Source organism: Python bivittatus, unplaced genomic scaffold (assembly GCF_059951505.1).
Source record: "Python bivittatus isolate LINGU-HERP-01145 unplaced genomic scaffold, Pbiv_v1 ctg000350_np1212, whole genome shotgun sequence".
Taxonomy (NCBI): domain Eukaryota; kingdom Metazoa; phylum Chordata; class Lepidosauria; order Squamata; family Pythonidae; genus Python; species Python bivittatus.
In genome coordinates this window covers 6,882,406-6,899,766 of record NW_028277074.1, presented here as the reverse complement: position 1 = coordinate 6,899,766, position 17,361 = coordinate 6,882,406, and the positions used below count along the sequence as shown (strand labels likewise).

The 17,361-nt window shown below is 37.5% G+C and overlaps 1 protein-coding gene across 1 annotated transcript; it reads right to left on the bottom strand.

Moving 5' to 3' along the window:
* Positions 1–3,617: 3,617 nt before the first annotated feature.
* Positions 3,618–10,427, bottom strand: GJA8 (gap junction protein alpha 8). Its single transcript, XM_007438010.2, has one exon. It carries the CDS (start codon positions 10,425–10,427, stop codon positions 9,189–9,191), a length of 1,239 nt encoding a protein of 412 aa, XP_007438072.1. The 3' UTR covers positions 3,618–9,188.
* Positions 10,428–17,361: the final 6,934 nt, after the last annotated feature.

Sequence of the window (17,361 nt, the reverse complement as noted above, 5' to 3'; positions counted from 1 at the left end):
AGACCAGGGAGGAGCATCACCTCTTCTAACTCCACTAATTATTTTTCTCATAAGGCAGTGAAGGGGTATGGCGGAAAGCGTGTTTCGTGACAGTACGCAGGTTGATTTTGCTAGTTAGAAGTGGGTTACATTGACGCACTTGCTCCAGTTTTGTACGGGTCAATTTCATGGGACACAAACAGGGCCGACATCTGCGTTTAACAGTCAGTAAAAATCAAGGTCTCCGCTGTTTCAGGGCAACAGCTTTCACTTCCCTTGAAACCGGAGTCTCCAGAGCCATTAAAGAACGCAGAGAGCACGTCATCGACTAACACAGAAGCGGAAGGGGACCAAATAGAACCGCAGAGACTTGAAAACGGAACCACGCGCATCCCCCGGAGTTCCGGAACCTCGAATCGTAAAGGCGGCTCTTGGGGGGCGGGATAACATACCTATCGAATTGTGGGAAAGGAAGGAAGTGAGTTGCCTTGTTCTCATTGGCTGAAGCGCGGGAGGTTCTGATTGCGTAGACCTAAACTTCCAATAACGGAAGGGCCTGGCTTGCAGGGAGTCTTTAGAGGAAATTTCTGGCGGACGTTTCCGAATTAAGTGCCACACGAGAAAAGGCGCCACGACGGTGCGATAAATTCTATTGTACTGTATTGGAGTCTGTTAACAGCTAACAAAGGCGCAGGCCCGAAGTGTAAGTCTTTTAACAGTTGATGCGGAGACACATATGCGTTGTGGCACCTTGAAGGATCTCTTTGCTGTTGGCCAGGAAGAAGAAGGACTGTTGGAATCAAGTGTTTAAGATTTAGATAACTTCGTAGAGATCGGCCTTAGTAATGGCTCCTGCAACATTATGGGATCATATGCTTACTTATCCTCCAGTATGGTATATGCTGTTAAATATCAGCATTGCCGACAGAGTATCTGTACCTTAAACAAACTGGTCTGTCACCAGAAAAGGAGAAATTGACACAAATATGACATCAGAAATGGCAGTATCCTCAAACCAGTGGGACAGATATTTCAGTTCTCTAGGATTTGTCACTAATCTCAAGTTGGCCATCCTTAAGAAAATCAGTTACGGAGACCAACTTTATTACTAAATAGTTGAGCTGGAATTCATTAGAAAATTTAACACCATGTCTCACAGATTAAACAAAGGCTTCTTATCACATTATATATGTAAATCAGCTTATCAGTGTAAGAATATTTGTCACTTCTAACTCTTCCTGTCTCTCACCATTCTGCCTTCTCTCCCCTTATCTGTCAAAAGTTTGCTTTGGACTTATTCTATGCATCTGATGAAGTTTAATCCATAACCGTTTATGTGATGATAAACTGATTAATCTGTGGTGCCCAAAATATCTGTGGTGTTCTATAATCAAGATCTTTCTCCATTGATCTTTAAGCAAAGATTTCATGACAACCACTGGAAGAAAGCTTACTCCCTAGGACTTGTTTTATATTGATGCAGTCCACAAGAGAAGCCTAAATTTGTGTAAACCTTTTGATATGCTTCCAATTATATGCATTCTGCCTTGCCACATGTTGCAAGTCCATACTAGTCATAGGTGATATGAATAAATACAATACTGCTATGCTAATATCATAGATGAATTAGCCAACATATGTTGTGAGTGGATTTACACATGATATGGATTATCTGTAAACATATCTAGCTGAAAACTAAATTAAAAAATAAAGTGTCTTAATCTAAGCATTGTGCATTATTATTTCATTTAAATGTATTCCAACTCATTATTCTAATTTTCAGTTCACACTACATCTGTTAGTTGGATAATTGCATATCACAGAGTCATTGTGAGGATGACTGACGTTGCCACTATAAAAACCATTGGTTGAAAAGAGTGAGAAAAGTACTTGTGGAAAAAATAAGACTCCTAAAATTGAAGAATAGCTGTGCTAAATTTGAGGGTGTCTTAATCTAGAGGTTTGGGGAATATAAATCCCAGAATTATCAGCCAGCCTCTCAGTATATCTGAGGGCTATAGGCTGGGTAAGGATGTGCTAAATCTTTGCCAGTGTTTTAATTATAGAAATTATACCTGATTTTGTTTATAGCATAGACTCTTGTCAATGAAAACATTACTTTAAAATCCAACCTAGAATGTATTTTGCTTTTTCCTGGTGTCTTAGTAACAATTCTTGAAATGTTTGTTTATGTAACAATAAAAGTTCCTAATGCCCTGCACAGCAAAATAAATATGCATGCCCAAGGACAAGAGACTTCAGATTTATAGCATTCCAGAAGAAAAAATCATATCAAGGGAGGAAAATGAACATTTGCTATATTATTTACATCTATATAGGAACAATGGTGCATATAGAGTTTAAACATATAAATGAAAAACATATTCTATCCTGAGTAGTATTTATGAGGAAAAGGGAAAGAGCAAAACAGTTGGAAAGCCACACAAATCATATTTCTGAGCAATTTTCTAATCTGGACCCATTAATTCAAAAGGCTGCAATCCATGCATTTTTCTCCCAAGCAAGCCTCACTGAACACAGTTGGACCTGCTACTAAACAAACTTTATGCTGCCTGACCCTTCGGATCGCATTGTTTTAAATGGATGTGCTGTGCTTTCCTCTGATAATACACAATCGAAAAACGAATTGATAGAAACACAGTTATAATTCAAAAAAGAAAGTATAGGGATACTGTACTAAATATAATTACATATCTGAATGAAATAACCATGACTGTTAAGTCTCATAAAATTTTTGAATATAGTACATATCTGTGAATCTGCAAAATGTTTTGACTTGTAAACCAATACCATTTTACCAATAAAAATGAAAGTAATTGACTTTTTTGTGAGTTTATATTAGCTTTTTTGTTCCTTATTATTAAGTTTTATTCCTGGAAGGCAACTCATCTTTTGACTATAAGCTAAAGTCAAAATACAGTATAAATAGCTTAAACACAATTTTGCATGGATCTGAACAAGTTCATGGCACAATCCATTATATTGATTGAGATGTAAATCCTATTTTCAGTGGGTTTTCCCCAAGGTGTTTTTGGATAGGATTTCACCCTTAACTGGTTTGCGGGCTGATTTGCTTGGAGGTCTGTCATGAACATTCCCTATCCTGATCTAGATCACTAAGCTGTCTTTTTCCTACTGAGAAGGACTTGTGTGCTACAATAACTATAAATTGCTATCGTTTTCCAACACTCCTAAACCTGCACTCACACTGATCTATTCAGCATACCTTTGTTTGTTTCTCATTAACTATTACTGTTAAACATTGCTTCTCCTAACCTCTGTGCAGCAGAGTTGTTTAAGAGACTAGCATTTTTATTTTTGTGACTATTTTTATCGCACAGCTCACATTAAGATTACTTTCCATCGTGACTGTGAAAAGTAGCTTTGTCTATGAACAGGAAAACTGACTTTCCCAATGTAAAATCTTAAGGTCTATTTTCAAGTGCAAAACTTCATGTTTAGTAAAAATAAATAAATAAATGATGCAAGACAAATCTTATGGAGCTTTTATAAAATTACTTTACAATATGGGAGGCTCAGTACTGAAAATATTGGCACTATGAAAAGCAATGTAGTGCATTGGAATTTGACATAGGAGCCCAAGCCAATAGGGTTACTTGACCAACAACTTTTGGGATAGTAAGCTAACATTTCTCAGTTTGCTGCCTCTTTTGCAGAGCTTGCAGAAGTAAGGCCTGATATTAGGCAAAAAGGTTTAAAATATTTGAGACCAGAAAGAATCACACACTGAATAGCAAGCAAGCAAGTTTTATTTGCTCCCCAAAGAAAGATATAAAGATACACTTATGAGAGATCACATTCCTCTTATCTGTTGAGAGCCCCAGTATCAGCAATTAAACACCACCTATGTTAGCTGTAGCAGAATGGCTCCTTCAGGTGGTAACATAGCACGACTGACCAAGTCTGCCTATGGTGAAGCTCTGATTTTAAAGCTCAAGACAGAGGGTCATTTCTGATGACCACCATTCATTTCCGGCAAGGCTTATCTTAGCTCAAACAGCCAAAGAAGACAGCCCTAACAAACCTTATTAAATTCTGATGTGAGAAAAATTACAAAAACTACTTAAAATTAACACATTCAAATTAAGAAAAATACCTGGTATTTGTGGCTCACAGAAATACTATCAGCACTATGTATCAAAGTGGGCTACTTGCTAATTAGCCTGTTTAGTTCAAGCACTTTGATGTTGGCCAAACTATGAGTTCTTGTCCTCCTAGAGATTACAATGGTCTTCTGATGATAAACTTTCCATACAGCTGTGATGCCTGAATAATAGTATCTCATAAGAGTGTTATGGGAATAAATGAAATAAATATAATTAAGACATTTAAGCATTATGGCTATAGATAAGTTAATTTAAGAATTACTTGAGTTCAAATTCACTTCACTAACTGGAAACAGTACAAAATCTAATTTCACACACTCATCAGAAATCCTCTTTCAGAAAACTGGTTCTATTCTTCACCAAAACACAGATGGCTTAATTTCATTGGTCCTTTTCCACTGGAGGAAAGAGAAGAATTCTCCAGTGTCTGTAATCATAATGGGGGAAAAAACCCCAACAACCTAAAGATGCCACCCTCTAAACATTGTTTACTTCACAGAATGTTGCACTTAGTTCAACTGAACTCAACTCCAGGAATGACTGCAATGTATAATATAAAATGTAAATTACCCATAGCCATTTCCTATATTTGAACTATTATAATTTAGCAATAATCAGATGTTATATTTTCATTTCTATTCCTGATATGGTATCTGTGGGCCTTGCTGCATACATATGATATTGGCATTACATCTCTGTGACCCAGAAAATCACTGATCTTAGATTTTATAATTGTTTGTAGCTCTGAACTGATTGAGTTGCTGTTCCAAGGAAAAGGCTGTGAAAGTAGGACTGCAGGGCTTCCTCTGGAGCTGCAGGGTGAGTCAGTTCCCAATGGCAGGAATGCCTACCCCTGTCTGCCAAGTCCTTTGATTCTACTTCCAAATTGAAATCAAAGCACTGGGACGCCTTGCTGTTATCTCCCATCCTCCCCAGTAATTCAAGGGGTAGCTTTGCAGTGGCCCTTTTCCTCCTCTCACCTCAAAATGAGTATGCCAAGGCTAAGAAACAGGTAGACCTAGGGCACGGACTGAAGCATCACTTGTTACATTTCTCCATTGAGCACCTGAAAGGAACATTGCTCAGCCCACAAGGTTTCTTAACACTTAGCAGTTAGGATATTCACAGGGGACATGAGTACAATTCTCAGGGTTTGGGGAGTGAAAATATGACTGTATAATGTTTCCTATGCCCTTCTACACCCGTGGCACACATGTGAAGGGCAAGTGAGCATTCCTCACCTTCAGCGGCACCTTTTTATATTTAATATGTGTAAGTACATAGGACTACTGGAATTCTCAAATAGGAGTGAATCATCTCTCACTAAGTGCTATAAACAATGCTGGGAAAGTGACAGCTAATGTGTCTATGTTCATTTGCTATTGCAAGTTGTCTAGTTCTACAATGCCATAAATGGCTTAGAACAGGGATACCTGTAAAATCACTTCCTCCTAAATGAGCCTACCTGTAATCTACAATTTTAGCCAAAGTCCTGGTGAATGTTCCCCACCAGGAGAGGTTACATTGTGGATACAAACAGTAGGGACCTTTCCTTATAGACTTCCTAAGTCCCAAATTCTCTTCTAGAGGAAGTCAGTTTAGCCGTCTCACTACTGAATTTTAGATATGCCGTAAAAATGGTATTGTTTTGTAGGGTCTTTGAATCCCTCTGATTAATATTTTGACTTATTTTGTCTTTTTTAAAATCATTTTATTTTGTTTCTTTTTTAGCATTGCTTTGAGGCAAGGTGATTGATAAATATTTATAATGAAAATAATAAAGAAAAGCACTACAGCCTTGTTCCAAAGAGTCTTTTTAAAATTTATCAGATCTGTCCTAGCAAGCAGAGATATAATCTTGGAGAAAACTGCTTTAGTGCTTTCAAGTGTCAATAATATCCAGAGATTTAAGTATCAGATTTATATATTAGTTTATAATTATATTATACATCAAAGCGGCTAGAATGTGAATTAGGTCTATATAGTTGCTGTGATTACTTTCTTTTATATTCATTTTTTTCCTCATGATCTTCAACATTTTGCAAAAGATAAATTAAAAAACACTAAAATAATATAAAAAGTTTCTAAGTGATTGAGAGGAAGAACATAAACAGATTAAAAACAAAAATAGTATTTTCAATAATTAATTTTTAAACTCATACTACTACTTTAATTTTTGACACCAATAGCTTGAACTTACTTATTGAGTTTATTATATAGTAATGAACAGTTGCAGATTGTCAGTACTCACGTTGTTTTCTAATTTTATAATCAAAATTGTGTCCATTGCATGGATGGACCTAGTCATTTATGTTTTGACTTCTTCCTAAAAATTTTTTATCCTATTTTAATCTTTCTGTAAATTTCTTTCTTTCTGTTCCGAAGTTTATATTCAATACCATGGCAAATAAGTTTGGTCATCTATGGAAAATTCAAATGTAATTTGCTGTGTTTCTTAGCTGTTCCTCACTCCCAAGAGGATGTACTAAATATTATCCCAGATTACCTTTTGTTATTGGTTTAACATTCTGATGTTCCCAAAACCTTTTTGAAGTTTCCATGTTTCAAAATTCCAGAAAGAATAGATTTATTATTTATGGAATAGGAAAATAGTAGAATATTCTTCTAGAATATTTTAATAGAATAATACTAGAACTCTAAAAATCTTTGAATCATAATTACATCTACTTAAACTGCTTGGCTTCATTTAAGACATTCCCCTTCCTTGCTTCCAGGATTGAAGTCTATAGGTTAATAGAATGCTTTGTAATTTGGTTAGGTTTAAAATCCTGATCCCAGATTATGGAGTGATTATGGAGAAAAATCCCTGACTTCAACTGACCTCTGAATTAAGTACACATGCCTTTAATCTGATGAAAAATTCTATGGGTCCTTTCTGGGTGTGTTGGCAGTTTATGCTAAAGGGATTTTTCTGAAATGGATTAAACCTCCCTTCACATTGTTTCAGAACGGAGAGAATTTGCTGAGCTGCTAAGGACTGAAAAAACAGAGCCAATGAAAGTGCATACCTGCACATTTCTGTTAGTATTAGTCTCCACTGCCTTAAAAAGATTTGATTTGCTACACAGATGCAAACCAAAAAGAGAAAGGTTTTTTTTTTTTAGATCTCAAGATAAAAATGACATTTACAAGACTCAATTCTTTTTGTCTCTACTCACAGGCACATGCAGATGTCTGTGTCTTGCAGGACTGAGCAAAGCCCTCAAAGAGGTATTGAACAATGTGCGGGTCACTGTACAAGGCATCTCTTTTAGAACTGTTAAAGCAGCCGTATTGTTTGCACAGCAACTACTTCACCTTTTCTAAGAAAGTGGGAAATGAGCAACTGTTTTAACAAATCAAAAAGTATTTGGTATGTACCCTGCACATTGTGACGCACCTCTCTGGAAAGTTTTGCTCAGTCCTAATGTGGCCTGCTGTTAGATAAATGGATGGCTTTGGCTGCCAGATAAACGTGCTGCTTTTTCATTATCCCAAGACACATTGCTATCTGAAGGGAAAGCAAGATGGCACAGCTATCAGATGGCTGCTGGAGATGAGACCTTGAAGGGCATAATAATATTTTCTGCCACCTCCCTCCTACTTCCTGCTCTCCCAAGTAGCAGAGAGGCTGTCAAGGAGACTGCCTTACTCTACCTAACTACCGGTGAAAACCCAATAGTGAATACTAAATCTCAGTCTGCTTCAACAAAAACATTTAAAGGGGTCTACCCAAGATACATCCAACCAGCTTCATTCTGCAATGGTCCTGCATATGTCCAAACCACTAGAGCAATGACTGCAAGACTATGCAGAAGAGACCATGCAATCAGCGGAGTAGGAATTGTGTTACTAGGACTTCAGCTTTAACACATAGCTCCCAAGGAAAAAGCAGAATAAGGTATCATTTGGGCTTACAATTATAACTCAAGTCTATATTCTCAGGATTTTTTTTTTTACTTTCCATTTGCTAAAAATGGTTTAGCTAAGGATAAATTTAGCCTTCAGCTACATATACTAAACAAATGGCATTTTCCTATTAATACAATCTTAAAAATGCACATTTTTATCTGGAGCTCATAAGTTATGTATATCTACAGGCAGAAAAATAAGATACAGCACACTTCAGTACCATACTATACAATGCCAGTACTTTCCTCCATTTCTAATTAATGGTCTGATAAGAGCCTATCTTTCTCCAAAAACTAGAACAACCCAAAGTGGGCAAGGTGGAGTACCAGAATGGCCTCATCCCATGTGGTTGAAGATACTCATTTAACCAAGCATCTACTATACTGTACATTTTAGAAAAGATTCAAATAAAATAACTCAATTTGCATTTCTCACATTTGGTTTGCATTACATTTTCCATCTGTCCCTGTTTCATGATGAGAAACAAACAAACAAACAGATCAGATCTCCCAAAAATGATTTTGATCATGCCAGCACTTTGTCTGATACAATCACAAATATTGGTTCTGTAACTAGGTTAGGTTGTCTGTGAACTATGTTGATTAATAGAATTAACCTCATTTGTCTCCATAAGCAAACATTTTTGTTCATTCACTGGGAGATTAATTACCAAAATCCCTTTCTGAAAGGTAACCGACTTAAGTTCCACTACAGGGAAGGAGGGAGGAAGCCTCAATCTATTAGCTTATCTCCATATATGACAATCAAAGAAATAACACCTCCCACGTGCTAGGAGAAAAGGGGAGCATAAAAACAGATGCAATCATAGTGGTTACATTTGTTTTCCTTATTGCTTTCAGGTTTTTTTTTCCTTGAATGTCAATATTGTTATAGTGCATTTTATTTTATAGTAATGAAATCATTTCAAGTGAATAATCCATTTCACTGTTGCAATAAATGACTAACATGATAACTAGTACCAGTTTTATGAAAAACAATAATGATAAAACAGTTAACTTTCATAGTACCTTTTTTCCTAGCTGAAACACTGATAAGAAACAATATTAAAATGACCACTTTAGCATCTTGTTTCAGACATCTGAGGTGTGTATATATGTAAGTGTGGGGGGTGTACTCTTAGGGTCACTCTCATACAGTCAGATCATCAGACCTAGCCCGACTGCTGCCTTTGCTTAACCTGCTAAGGGGTCTTGTGTCAGTTGTAACATCAGCAGATGATAGTGGCAAGTTCTGCTGTGGTGGCTCTAGCTCTTTTTCCATGGGTTTCTCTTCTATTTTTTTTTCTGTTTTCTCTGTTAACAGCTCTAACCTTTGTTGTTCAGCTTCCTCAGCTTCCTTCTGCTCTGATTCCTCCCCTGCTTCCCCTTTCTCCTTGTCCTGTTGGTCCATGTGTGTGTAGGAATGCAATTGTTCACCAAATGTCCTGGAGAGGTCTTTCAGGTGTTCCATGCTAGTCTTCTCTTCCATGTCATGCAATGAGGTTTCTACTCCCACTTCTGTCAAAGGGAAATAGTGGAATTCTTGCTTCTCCTCCTCCTCTAGCAATTTATAGCCTTTGGACTTTTGGATTGATGAAACAGCAATAGAATGAAGGGAATTCTCTGGCATCTCCACAGGTGGTTGCTCCACTGGTCTCCTGAAAGCATTCAGGATTTTCTTGAGGCCCAAATGACTGATCTCCACAATATTGAGGAAAAGGGATACTGATGCCACAGCCAACATAAACATGATAAAAACAGTCTTCTCAGTAGGCCTGGATGTAAAACAGTCTACAAGGTTGGGGCAGGGCCATCTACCACAGCGGTAAAGAGGATAGATTCGGAAACCATACAGAAAGTATTGACCCACTATAAACCCGACCTCAAAGAGGGTCTTAAAAAAGATGTGGCAGATATAAGTTCTCAGAATGGTTCCCTCAAGATGGAACTTTTTGATCCCTCTGTGGCTTGTGTCTTTGATAGAAATAGAGTTTCCATCATCTTGATCAAGAGGTGAGTTTTCTTCCTCTGCTTTTGCTTGCTGAGCTCTTTCAGCTTCTTTCCGCTCTTTCCTTTTCTGTTCCACCTTTACATGGTGAGCGGCATGGCCCAAATATACCAGTGAAGGAGTGGAGATGAAGATGATTTGCAGGACCCACAGACGGATATGAGAGATAGGGAAGGCCTCATCATAACATACATTCTCACAACCTGGTTGCTGAGTGTTGCACACAAAGTCTGACTGTTCATCACCCCATACAAATTCTGCTGCGGTTCCTAAGATCAGGATTCGGAAAATGAAGAGTACTGTCAGCCACACTCTCCCAATGACAGTGGAGTGTTCATTCACCTCTTCTAAGATGTTCCCTAAGAAACTCCAATCACCCATTGCTGGCTGTTTAAAAGAAAGACAATGATTACATTGTATTATATTTTAATACTTTAAATGTATTCTCTGCATGTCTCATTAATTGCTGATTTTTAACATATTTCACATTTTCACAATCCATATTCCAATGAAGTCAAGAGCATATGTCATTCTGAATTACACATTTTAATCCAAATCCTTAGTACAGCAGGGGGTACAAAGCCATGCTCTCTTCTCTACTTTTTATTTTAAAAAATGCTGTAACTGCTCTGAAATGAGAATCCATTTCATGCTATAAGTTACCACTGCCTTCTCCAAATTCTCACAATCTAGATATTTTTGGAAGGCAATTCCTGGAACTCTGCATGCTGGCTGGAGAATTTTTGGAGTTATGTTCCAACTGATCGGAAGAATGCTAGGTTGGAGAAGTCTAACATGCAGATGTTTCTATCCATCACTTTTCCTGTAGGGAACCTTTTTGCAGATTACTTCTGCAGTGTGCTGGATTTTGTTGAAAGCATTTGCATGGCAATGCCAGTGAGGCATATTTTCAAAGAAAAATTATTCTCCCTTCCCTTAAATTGAAACCTGACATCTGGTCCTAGAAGTTTCTGTTTGATTATCAACAGGGTGATTAATCACACCAAACCAAAGGCAATAATGCATTGTTATCTGCATTATTGTTAAATAATAAATTGTTAAATTGCTAGATAGGTATTGTTACCTATCTGCAGTTGTAATAATGTCTGTAATCACAATGTTCATAAAACCATATGACATAACACTTTATCAAACTCAGTGGTTTGGATTCATACATTGTGCTAAGCCATGGTTTGTTGAGTATGGTTGAGTTCATGCATTACTGCCATAAACTATGATGCACAAATTTAATATATTATGTAATATATTAAACCAAAACCAAATAAACTACCATATGGCTTAGCACTATCTGCAAAACAAACCATTGTCTGTAAAATCACAGTCGTGAGTTGGCTAGTCTAGGAGTTGTATGATATAGAAATCTGTTAAATAAATATAAATAAATAAAGTCAGCTTGTTACAATGTGTAAAGGTTTGAAATGTACAAGCATTTTCCATTTTAAATGTACAAATCAAATGGGCAATATGTAAGCTGTCACTGCACCACACAAGAGATCTGAAGAGTCCAGAAATGTTTATCTTCTGTTTGGTTGTATAAATGCTCTGTTTTCTCTGCATTATCAATAAGGCCTTCCACATATTATTCTATATGTAGCATTTGTAAATAGCATTGTTCTTTAATAATCATTCACTTCTCAAGATGTTCATCCACAGTACAAATTCAGTTACCAATTCAGAATCATTTAAATTAATAATATAAACCAAATGTAGTTGTGCATTTTTTCCTGACAAACTTATAATAATATCTGGTAACATAACACTTTCATTAATATAATCAACACACCACTAATTATGTTCCTATAGCTTATGCCTGCAAGTCAAAGAAAATAAAAGACCCACACATTGTATAGTTCCTTTTAACATTTTTAGAAATAAGCTACAATAGGTTTTTTTCCCCCAATATTAGGATCACAATAGTCATAAATACTTATTTAACCTTTTCCTGAACAATTCCTGCAACAATGAATAGGTTGCAATGGTTTCAGTAATTTCCTGGCTCTTGCATTCGTTTCAAAAATTGTAAAACCTTGGGCAAATGCAAAGTGTTTTAGTTGAGAAAAAGCATGTTCTGACAAGACTAGTTCTAATATTTATCTATGTTTAAAGATACAATCAAGTAACTTGTTTTTTTACTAAAATCAGTCCACACTTCATCCTCTCTAAGACCCAAATTGCAGAAATCCTATGAAAAGTGAACAGGATTTGGGAATAAATGTGCAAGAAAATTGCTTATCTCCAAGCCTCCTATCAACCATTTCCATATGCAATCTGAATGTATGTTTCCCCAAGTACAGAAGTACAGAAAGAAGAAAGCAGGATGCTATAGATGGCTTCGCTAACATGTTTTCCACATATTAGGTGTATGCTTGTAAAATAGCCTGGTATCACAATGCATTCAGGTGTTTCTTTAGAACACCAAGATTTAAATTTTTAAAAAAGAAGGAACCTAACAGTTGGCCCCTAGATGCTGACATCCTCTGATTCCAAGAGCTGGGTTTTTTTCAACCACCTAGGAAGAAAACAAAATTGTTATTTGTTATTGTTAAAACTTGCCACACTGGAGGGATCCGCTGAAGATAGGTGCTCCCGTTGTTGCTTGGTACTCTGCAGCAAAAAAAAAAAAAAAAAAAAGTTTTAACTTTTCCCTGCTCTAAAAGTCCCCAACTTTGTCACACGACTGAGCAAAAGTGATTGGATCAACGCTGACAGGTAGGCTTTACTTGCCCTACAGTATATAAGCTCTAAACCAGACATCTTTAGAAAATGAGTGACATTTGGTGACAGGAAGAACAATAGAGAGAAAAGACAAATAAAAAGAGGCCCATAATGAAAAAAAAATCCTGAATGTTGAATAGAACTAAAGTGAATTGGTAACAGGCTCCAGGCACCAGACACTGACAATACTGTGCAAGGAAAGATGCTATTTGCAGAGGCAAAGGTGACCCTACAGAGCAGTGGCCTTCAAAGGTGAGATACCCGAGGAACCCTTCTCAGTGTGAAAAATCAGTGTGAACCCATTCATAAATATCTGTTGTATACTGCAATACATTTTATTGGAACAAAACATTACAATTAATGCTACAATAATACATTTTCTACAATGTAAACAGAAACTGTTATATTGAACCCCTGGATGATTCTTCTTCAACTCCCAGAATTCCCCAGCCAGCATTCTGGGAGTTGAAGTCCACACATCTTCAAGTTCCCAAGGCTGAGGAACTTGCTATAGAGGATATTCCACTGGCATACTGATTATTCTTATAACCATAATCAGAGCATCTTCATTCTGCCTAATTACTGTGTTATGGGCAAGTCAAGACCGCTGAAACATATTTAACTATTGTATCAACCCTATGGGGAATTGAGAAAAGGTGAGAGTGAGGAATTTGTGGCCCTTCAAATGTTGCTGAACTGAAATTTCTGTCAGCCTCACTCAATAGGTGAAGCAATGGTGGGGGTGGTTGGGACCTGCAATTCACAGATACCTTCCTCCAGTCTTAGACAAACATAATTATACCAAACTTTTTCCATACACCTTAGAACAACTTCAGATAATACCTGAGTGTATACTCCTTTCCATTCAGCAGGATGAAACTTCAGTCATATTCTGAATAAATGGATTATAGGGTATTTTTACATTTAAGTTGCAAGACATCACAATTTATTCCTAAACCCAGTGAACACTCATATGGTTTGAAAATAATACAAAGATCATGGGCAAGAGCATTGTATAGTGTCATTCCATTATAAGCAAAAAGCAAAGGCTGTAGTGATACTGTTGAGAGGAAACAGAGAAGAAACAATAGAGTTACTGATGTGATGATTAGGGAACTAGAGATTTTGAGGACAAGAAATGAAGGAATAATGCCAAGGCCATTAGATTACCAGGTATAAGTAAGTACCCTATAGTACAGGAGGGTGGGGGAGGGGGAGGGATTTAGTGCCAAGAATATTTTTTTCAACAAGGAAAGATGCTGTCTTCTGCTCCTTCTTATCAGTTTCCTTTATCCCTGCCATTGCTCTCCCTGTCCGCAATCCCAATTTGGCCAGTCTACTTCCTACGGCAGTACTAAATATGGTTGCAAATCCATTCAGGAAATGAACTGAATCCCCTATTCTTCAGTCAATGGCTACATTCATTGCTTTCCATTTGACAAGTCCTTGCTTCTTCCTGCTACAATGATGACATTTTCTGAAAACAGAAGATATCTATCTGGTAATGCCCCTTGTCTTCTTTTCAAATCTCTCATCCACCCAAGAATAGCTACAAGCCCATCTCTAAAACTGGTTTACCCTGTTAAAAGCAGCACTGGAATTTTTTATAGGTTCCATGTATAAAGATTACAGTAACTTCATTATAATCAATCAACTTCTCACTGTTTTTGAACAGTACAGCTACTAGTAAAGGAATTCCTATCCACCATCAAGTGTGGATATCTTTTAGAATTACTGAGTGCAGGGGCAAGCAACTTGGTATACTCCAGATGTTTTGGGTTATGTCTTATTGGCTATACTGGCTGAAGCCCATGGAAATTGAGGTTCAAAACATCTGGACCACACCAAGCTGCTCATCTCCACACTAGTAGAAAGGCATACATGGCCAACCTCAATATCAGGCAAATTGAGGTGACTTCCTCAGGCAATAGGTTAAGGACACAGTCAGTGCCAGCAGCTCTCCCACACACATAAACATGTACTGTTTTTTTCTAAGTGTCTTTAGCATTTCTTCTCCTGAGCCGGTCTTTCAACAACAGTCTTGATTATCATTGGTCTGGACAGGCTGGCTGACTTTTTTATCTTGTCCTTTTCCTCTCAACATGTTACAGAGTAGTACTGGAAAAGATTTTTGACCAAATGGCCTACATGGCCTATATGTCATGGGAGCAGGTTATCTAAGGAACTGCCTTTTCCCCATTACATCTACCCGTCCCATCAGGTCTGGCAGGAGAGGCATGCTGTGGGTCCTGTCTGCAAAAGAGTTCACTCTGATGGGACCTAGAAGGCAAGCCTTTCCTGCCGTGGCACCCGCCCCCTGGAGCATCATCCCTCTTGAGGTGAGTTTAGCTCCAATCCTTATGGCCTTCCAGAAGGCTCTCAAAATGTGCCTTTTTCAGCAAGCCTGTGGAGCCCCTGGTAATAGGGAGCCTGCAAGCTGGTTATATTGTTTGTAACATCTTCCCTCTCACGGTCTTGTTTTATCTAGCCTTATTGTTTTTATGAATTTGTAAAAAGTTTTAATTCCTGGTTTTATTGTACGCTGCCCAGAGTCACTTCAGGTGGGATGGGTGGCCATGCAAATTTGTTTGGGGGGGGGGGGTAAGAGCAGCCTGAGAGGCTGTGCACTCCAAGAGGCATATCTCATGCACGTACATTGCTCTGTTCCTATGATCCACATTGGCAGGCCCCATGTGGAACAGTGAAGGAAGCCAAAACTATATGTTACACAGTTTGTTCAGCAGCCCTGCAGCAAACTAGCTGTGCTCAGTTGCACTGTGGGACATGTTCTTATTGCCAGAATTAAGTATTGTTGTATAACCAGCATTAAAATAAGTCCCAACAGCTAGGCTAGTCAGCTTCTTGTTCTTTCCCCTAGGTACCTTTCTCTTAGGTAGCAAAATGCCTTTGGGCCAGCCTTACCAAGTCTTGAAGGAACCTCACTCCATTTGTTAAAGAGGTATGTATGTCAGAACAGAGCCTGTGTGATGTGGTGGTTAGCATGTTGGATTAGGAAGGAGAAACCTTCCTAGTTCAAGACCACAAACATGAAAGTTTATTCTCTTTGGGCTGGTTATTCTCACTCAGCCTAACATTGCTGTTGTTATAGGGATACATTTAAAGAAGTGTTATGTTCACCAGTTTGAATTCCTAAAGGAAAAATATGACATAAATTTTAAAAATGTATTAAAATGCATTTAAAAATTGCCTATTGGGCAATGCCAACTTATATTCCTGTTCTTTACTCCTTATATTTATTGCCTTTAATGCACTAACATTTTATAAGCAGGGTTTGACTAAAGACTTCCCAACCATTAATTCAGATACAGAAATGAACTATCAATAGAAATACAAGGTGGGAACATTTATATGAGGCTCCTTATTCTTTGGAAACATGACATTGGTATACAGTAAGACCAATATAGCAAATTAGTCAGAGATTTGGTTAAAAGCTTCTCCTGTAGGATGGAAAACTTGTGCTTAACTTTAGAGAATGTTCATAACTTTGCTGGATTGGGTTCCCCCCAAAGGTTGAAACCATTGCCATGGGGTCTCAACAAGTGAGAACTAGTTTGACTAACACTCTGTCTTATCAATATATCTTGTTCCCCATCACTTTTATAACTGAGTTTACATAATAATCTATCTTATGTTATTTTAACCATGGACTTGCATCCCTCAAGAACTTTGCAAGCTTTACAAACTTTGACAGTTGCTAAAAAGCTAGTCAGTCCAATAAAATATGTTCTGTATATACTGTACAATCATTTTCTCCTCCTTTGGACTTGACCTAAGAGGAGAGGTATGGGTGTTTTGCCAATTATCTGCATTGTAAATCATTAAAGGTTTTTATGGAGAAAGTAATGGTGCTAACCTCTAAGATCATGGATAAATTACTCTGCTTTTAGAACAGGGCAAGTCATCTGAGTAAGACCAGAGAAGAATAAAAAGAAAAGAGAATGGTGGCAAACCAGCAAATTGGTGAGAGAAGAATAGCTTAAGAAAAGGTAGTTTGAGCTTTATACTGGTTCCCCCCAAAAGATGGAAAGAATGTGGGGGGGGGGGGGGGCAGGACTGGAGGATAGACAGTTCCAATAAGGAATCACATAGTTAACACAGTTTTACATATTGCTACTAAAATCATTACATGGATGTGCTCATACAGTCACTGAGGATCAAGTGTGATTCAAAGGTAGCCTTATTTACTTATATGTAAGCCTCTGGTATATAATCATTCCACAAGAGGGTGTTGTATTGCCACATTAGTATGCCTGTCTAGGATCGACACAGAAATTTTAAGTCGTACTCTGAATAATCTGTGTTCTTCCTGTTCCTCTCATTCTAGAGGGCATAGTTCCTAATATAGCAATTTTACACTGTTTGTATGTATGTATGTAAATATGTAAATATGTGTGTGTGTATTCATATTCATGTGGGATGCTAAATGCCCTATTCTGCCTCAGTAAAAAGGCAATTGGATTGAGCCTAAACACAACCTTTCTTCCTTCCTACCTATTATTTTGGTTGGCTTCCTCAACTAACTTTAATAGGGAAGATTATGACATTTTGTTTAAGACAA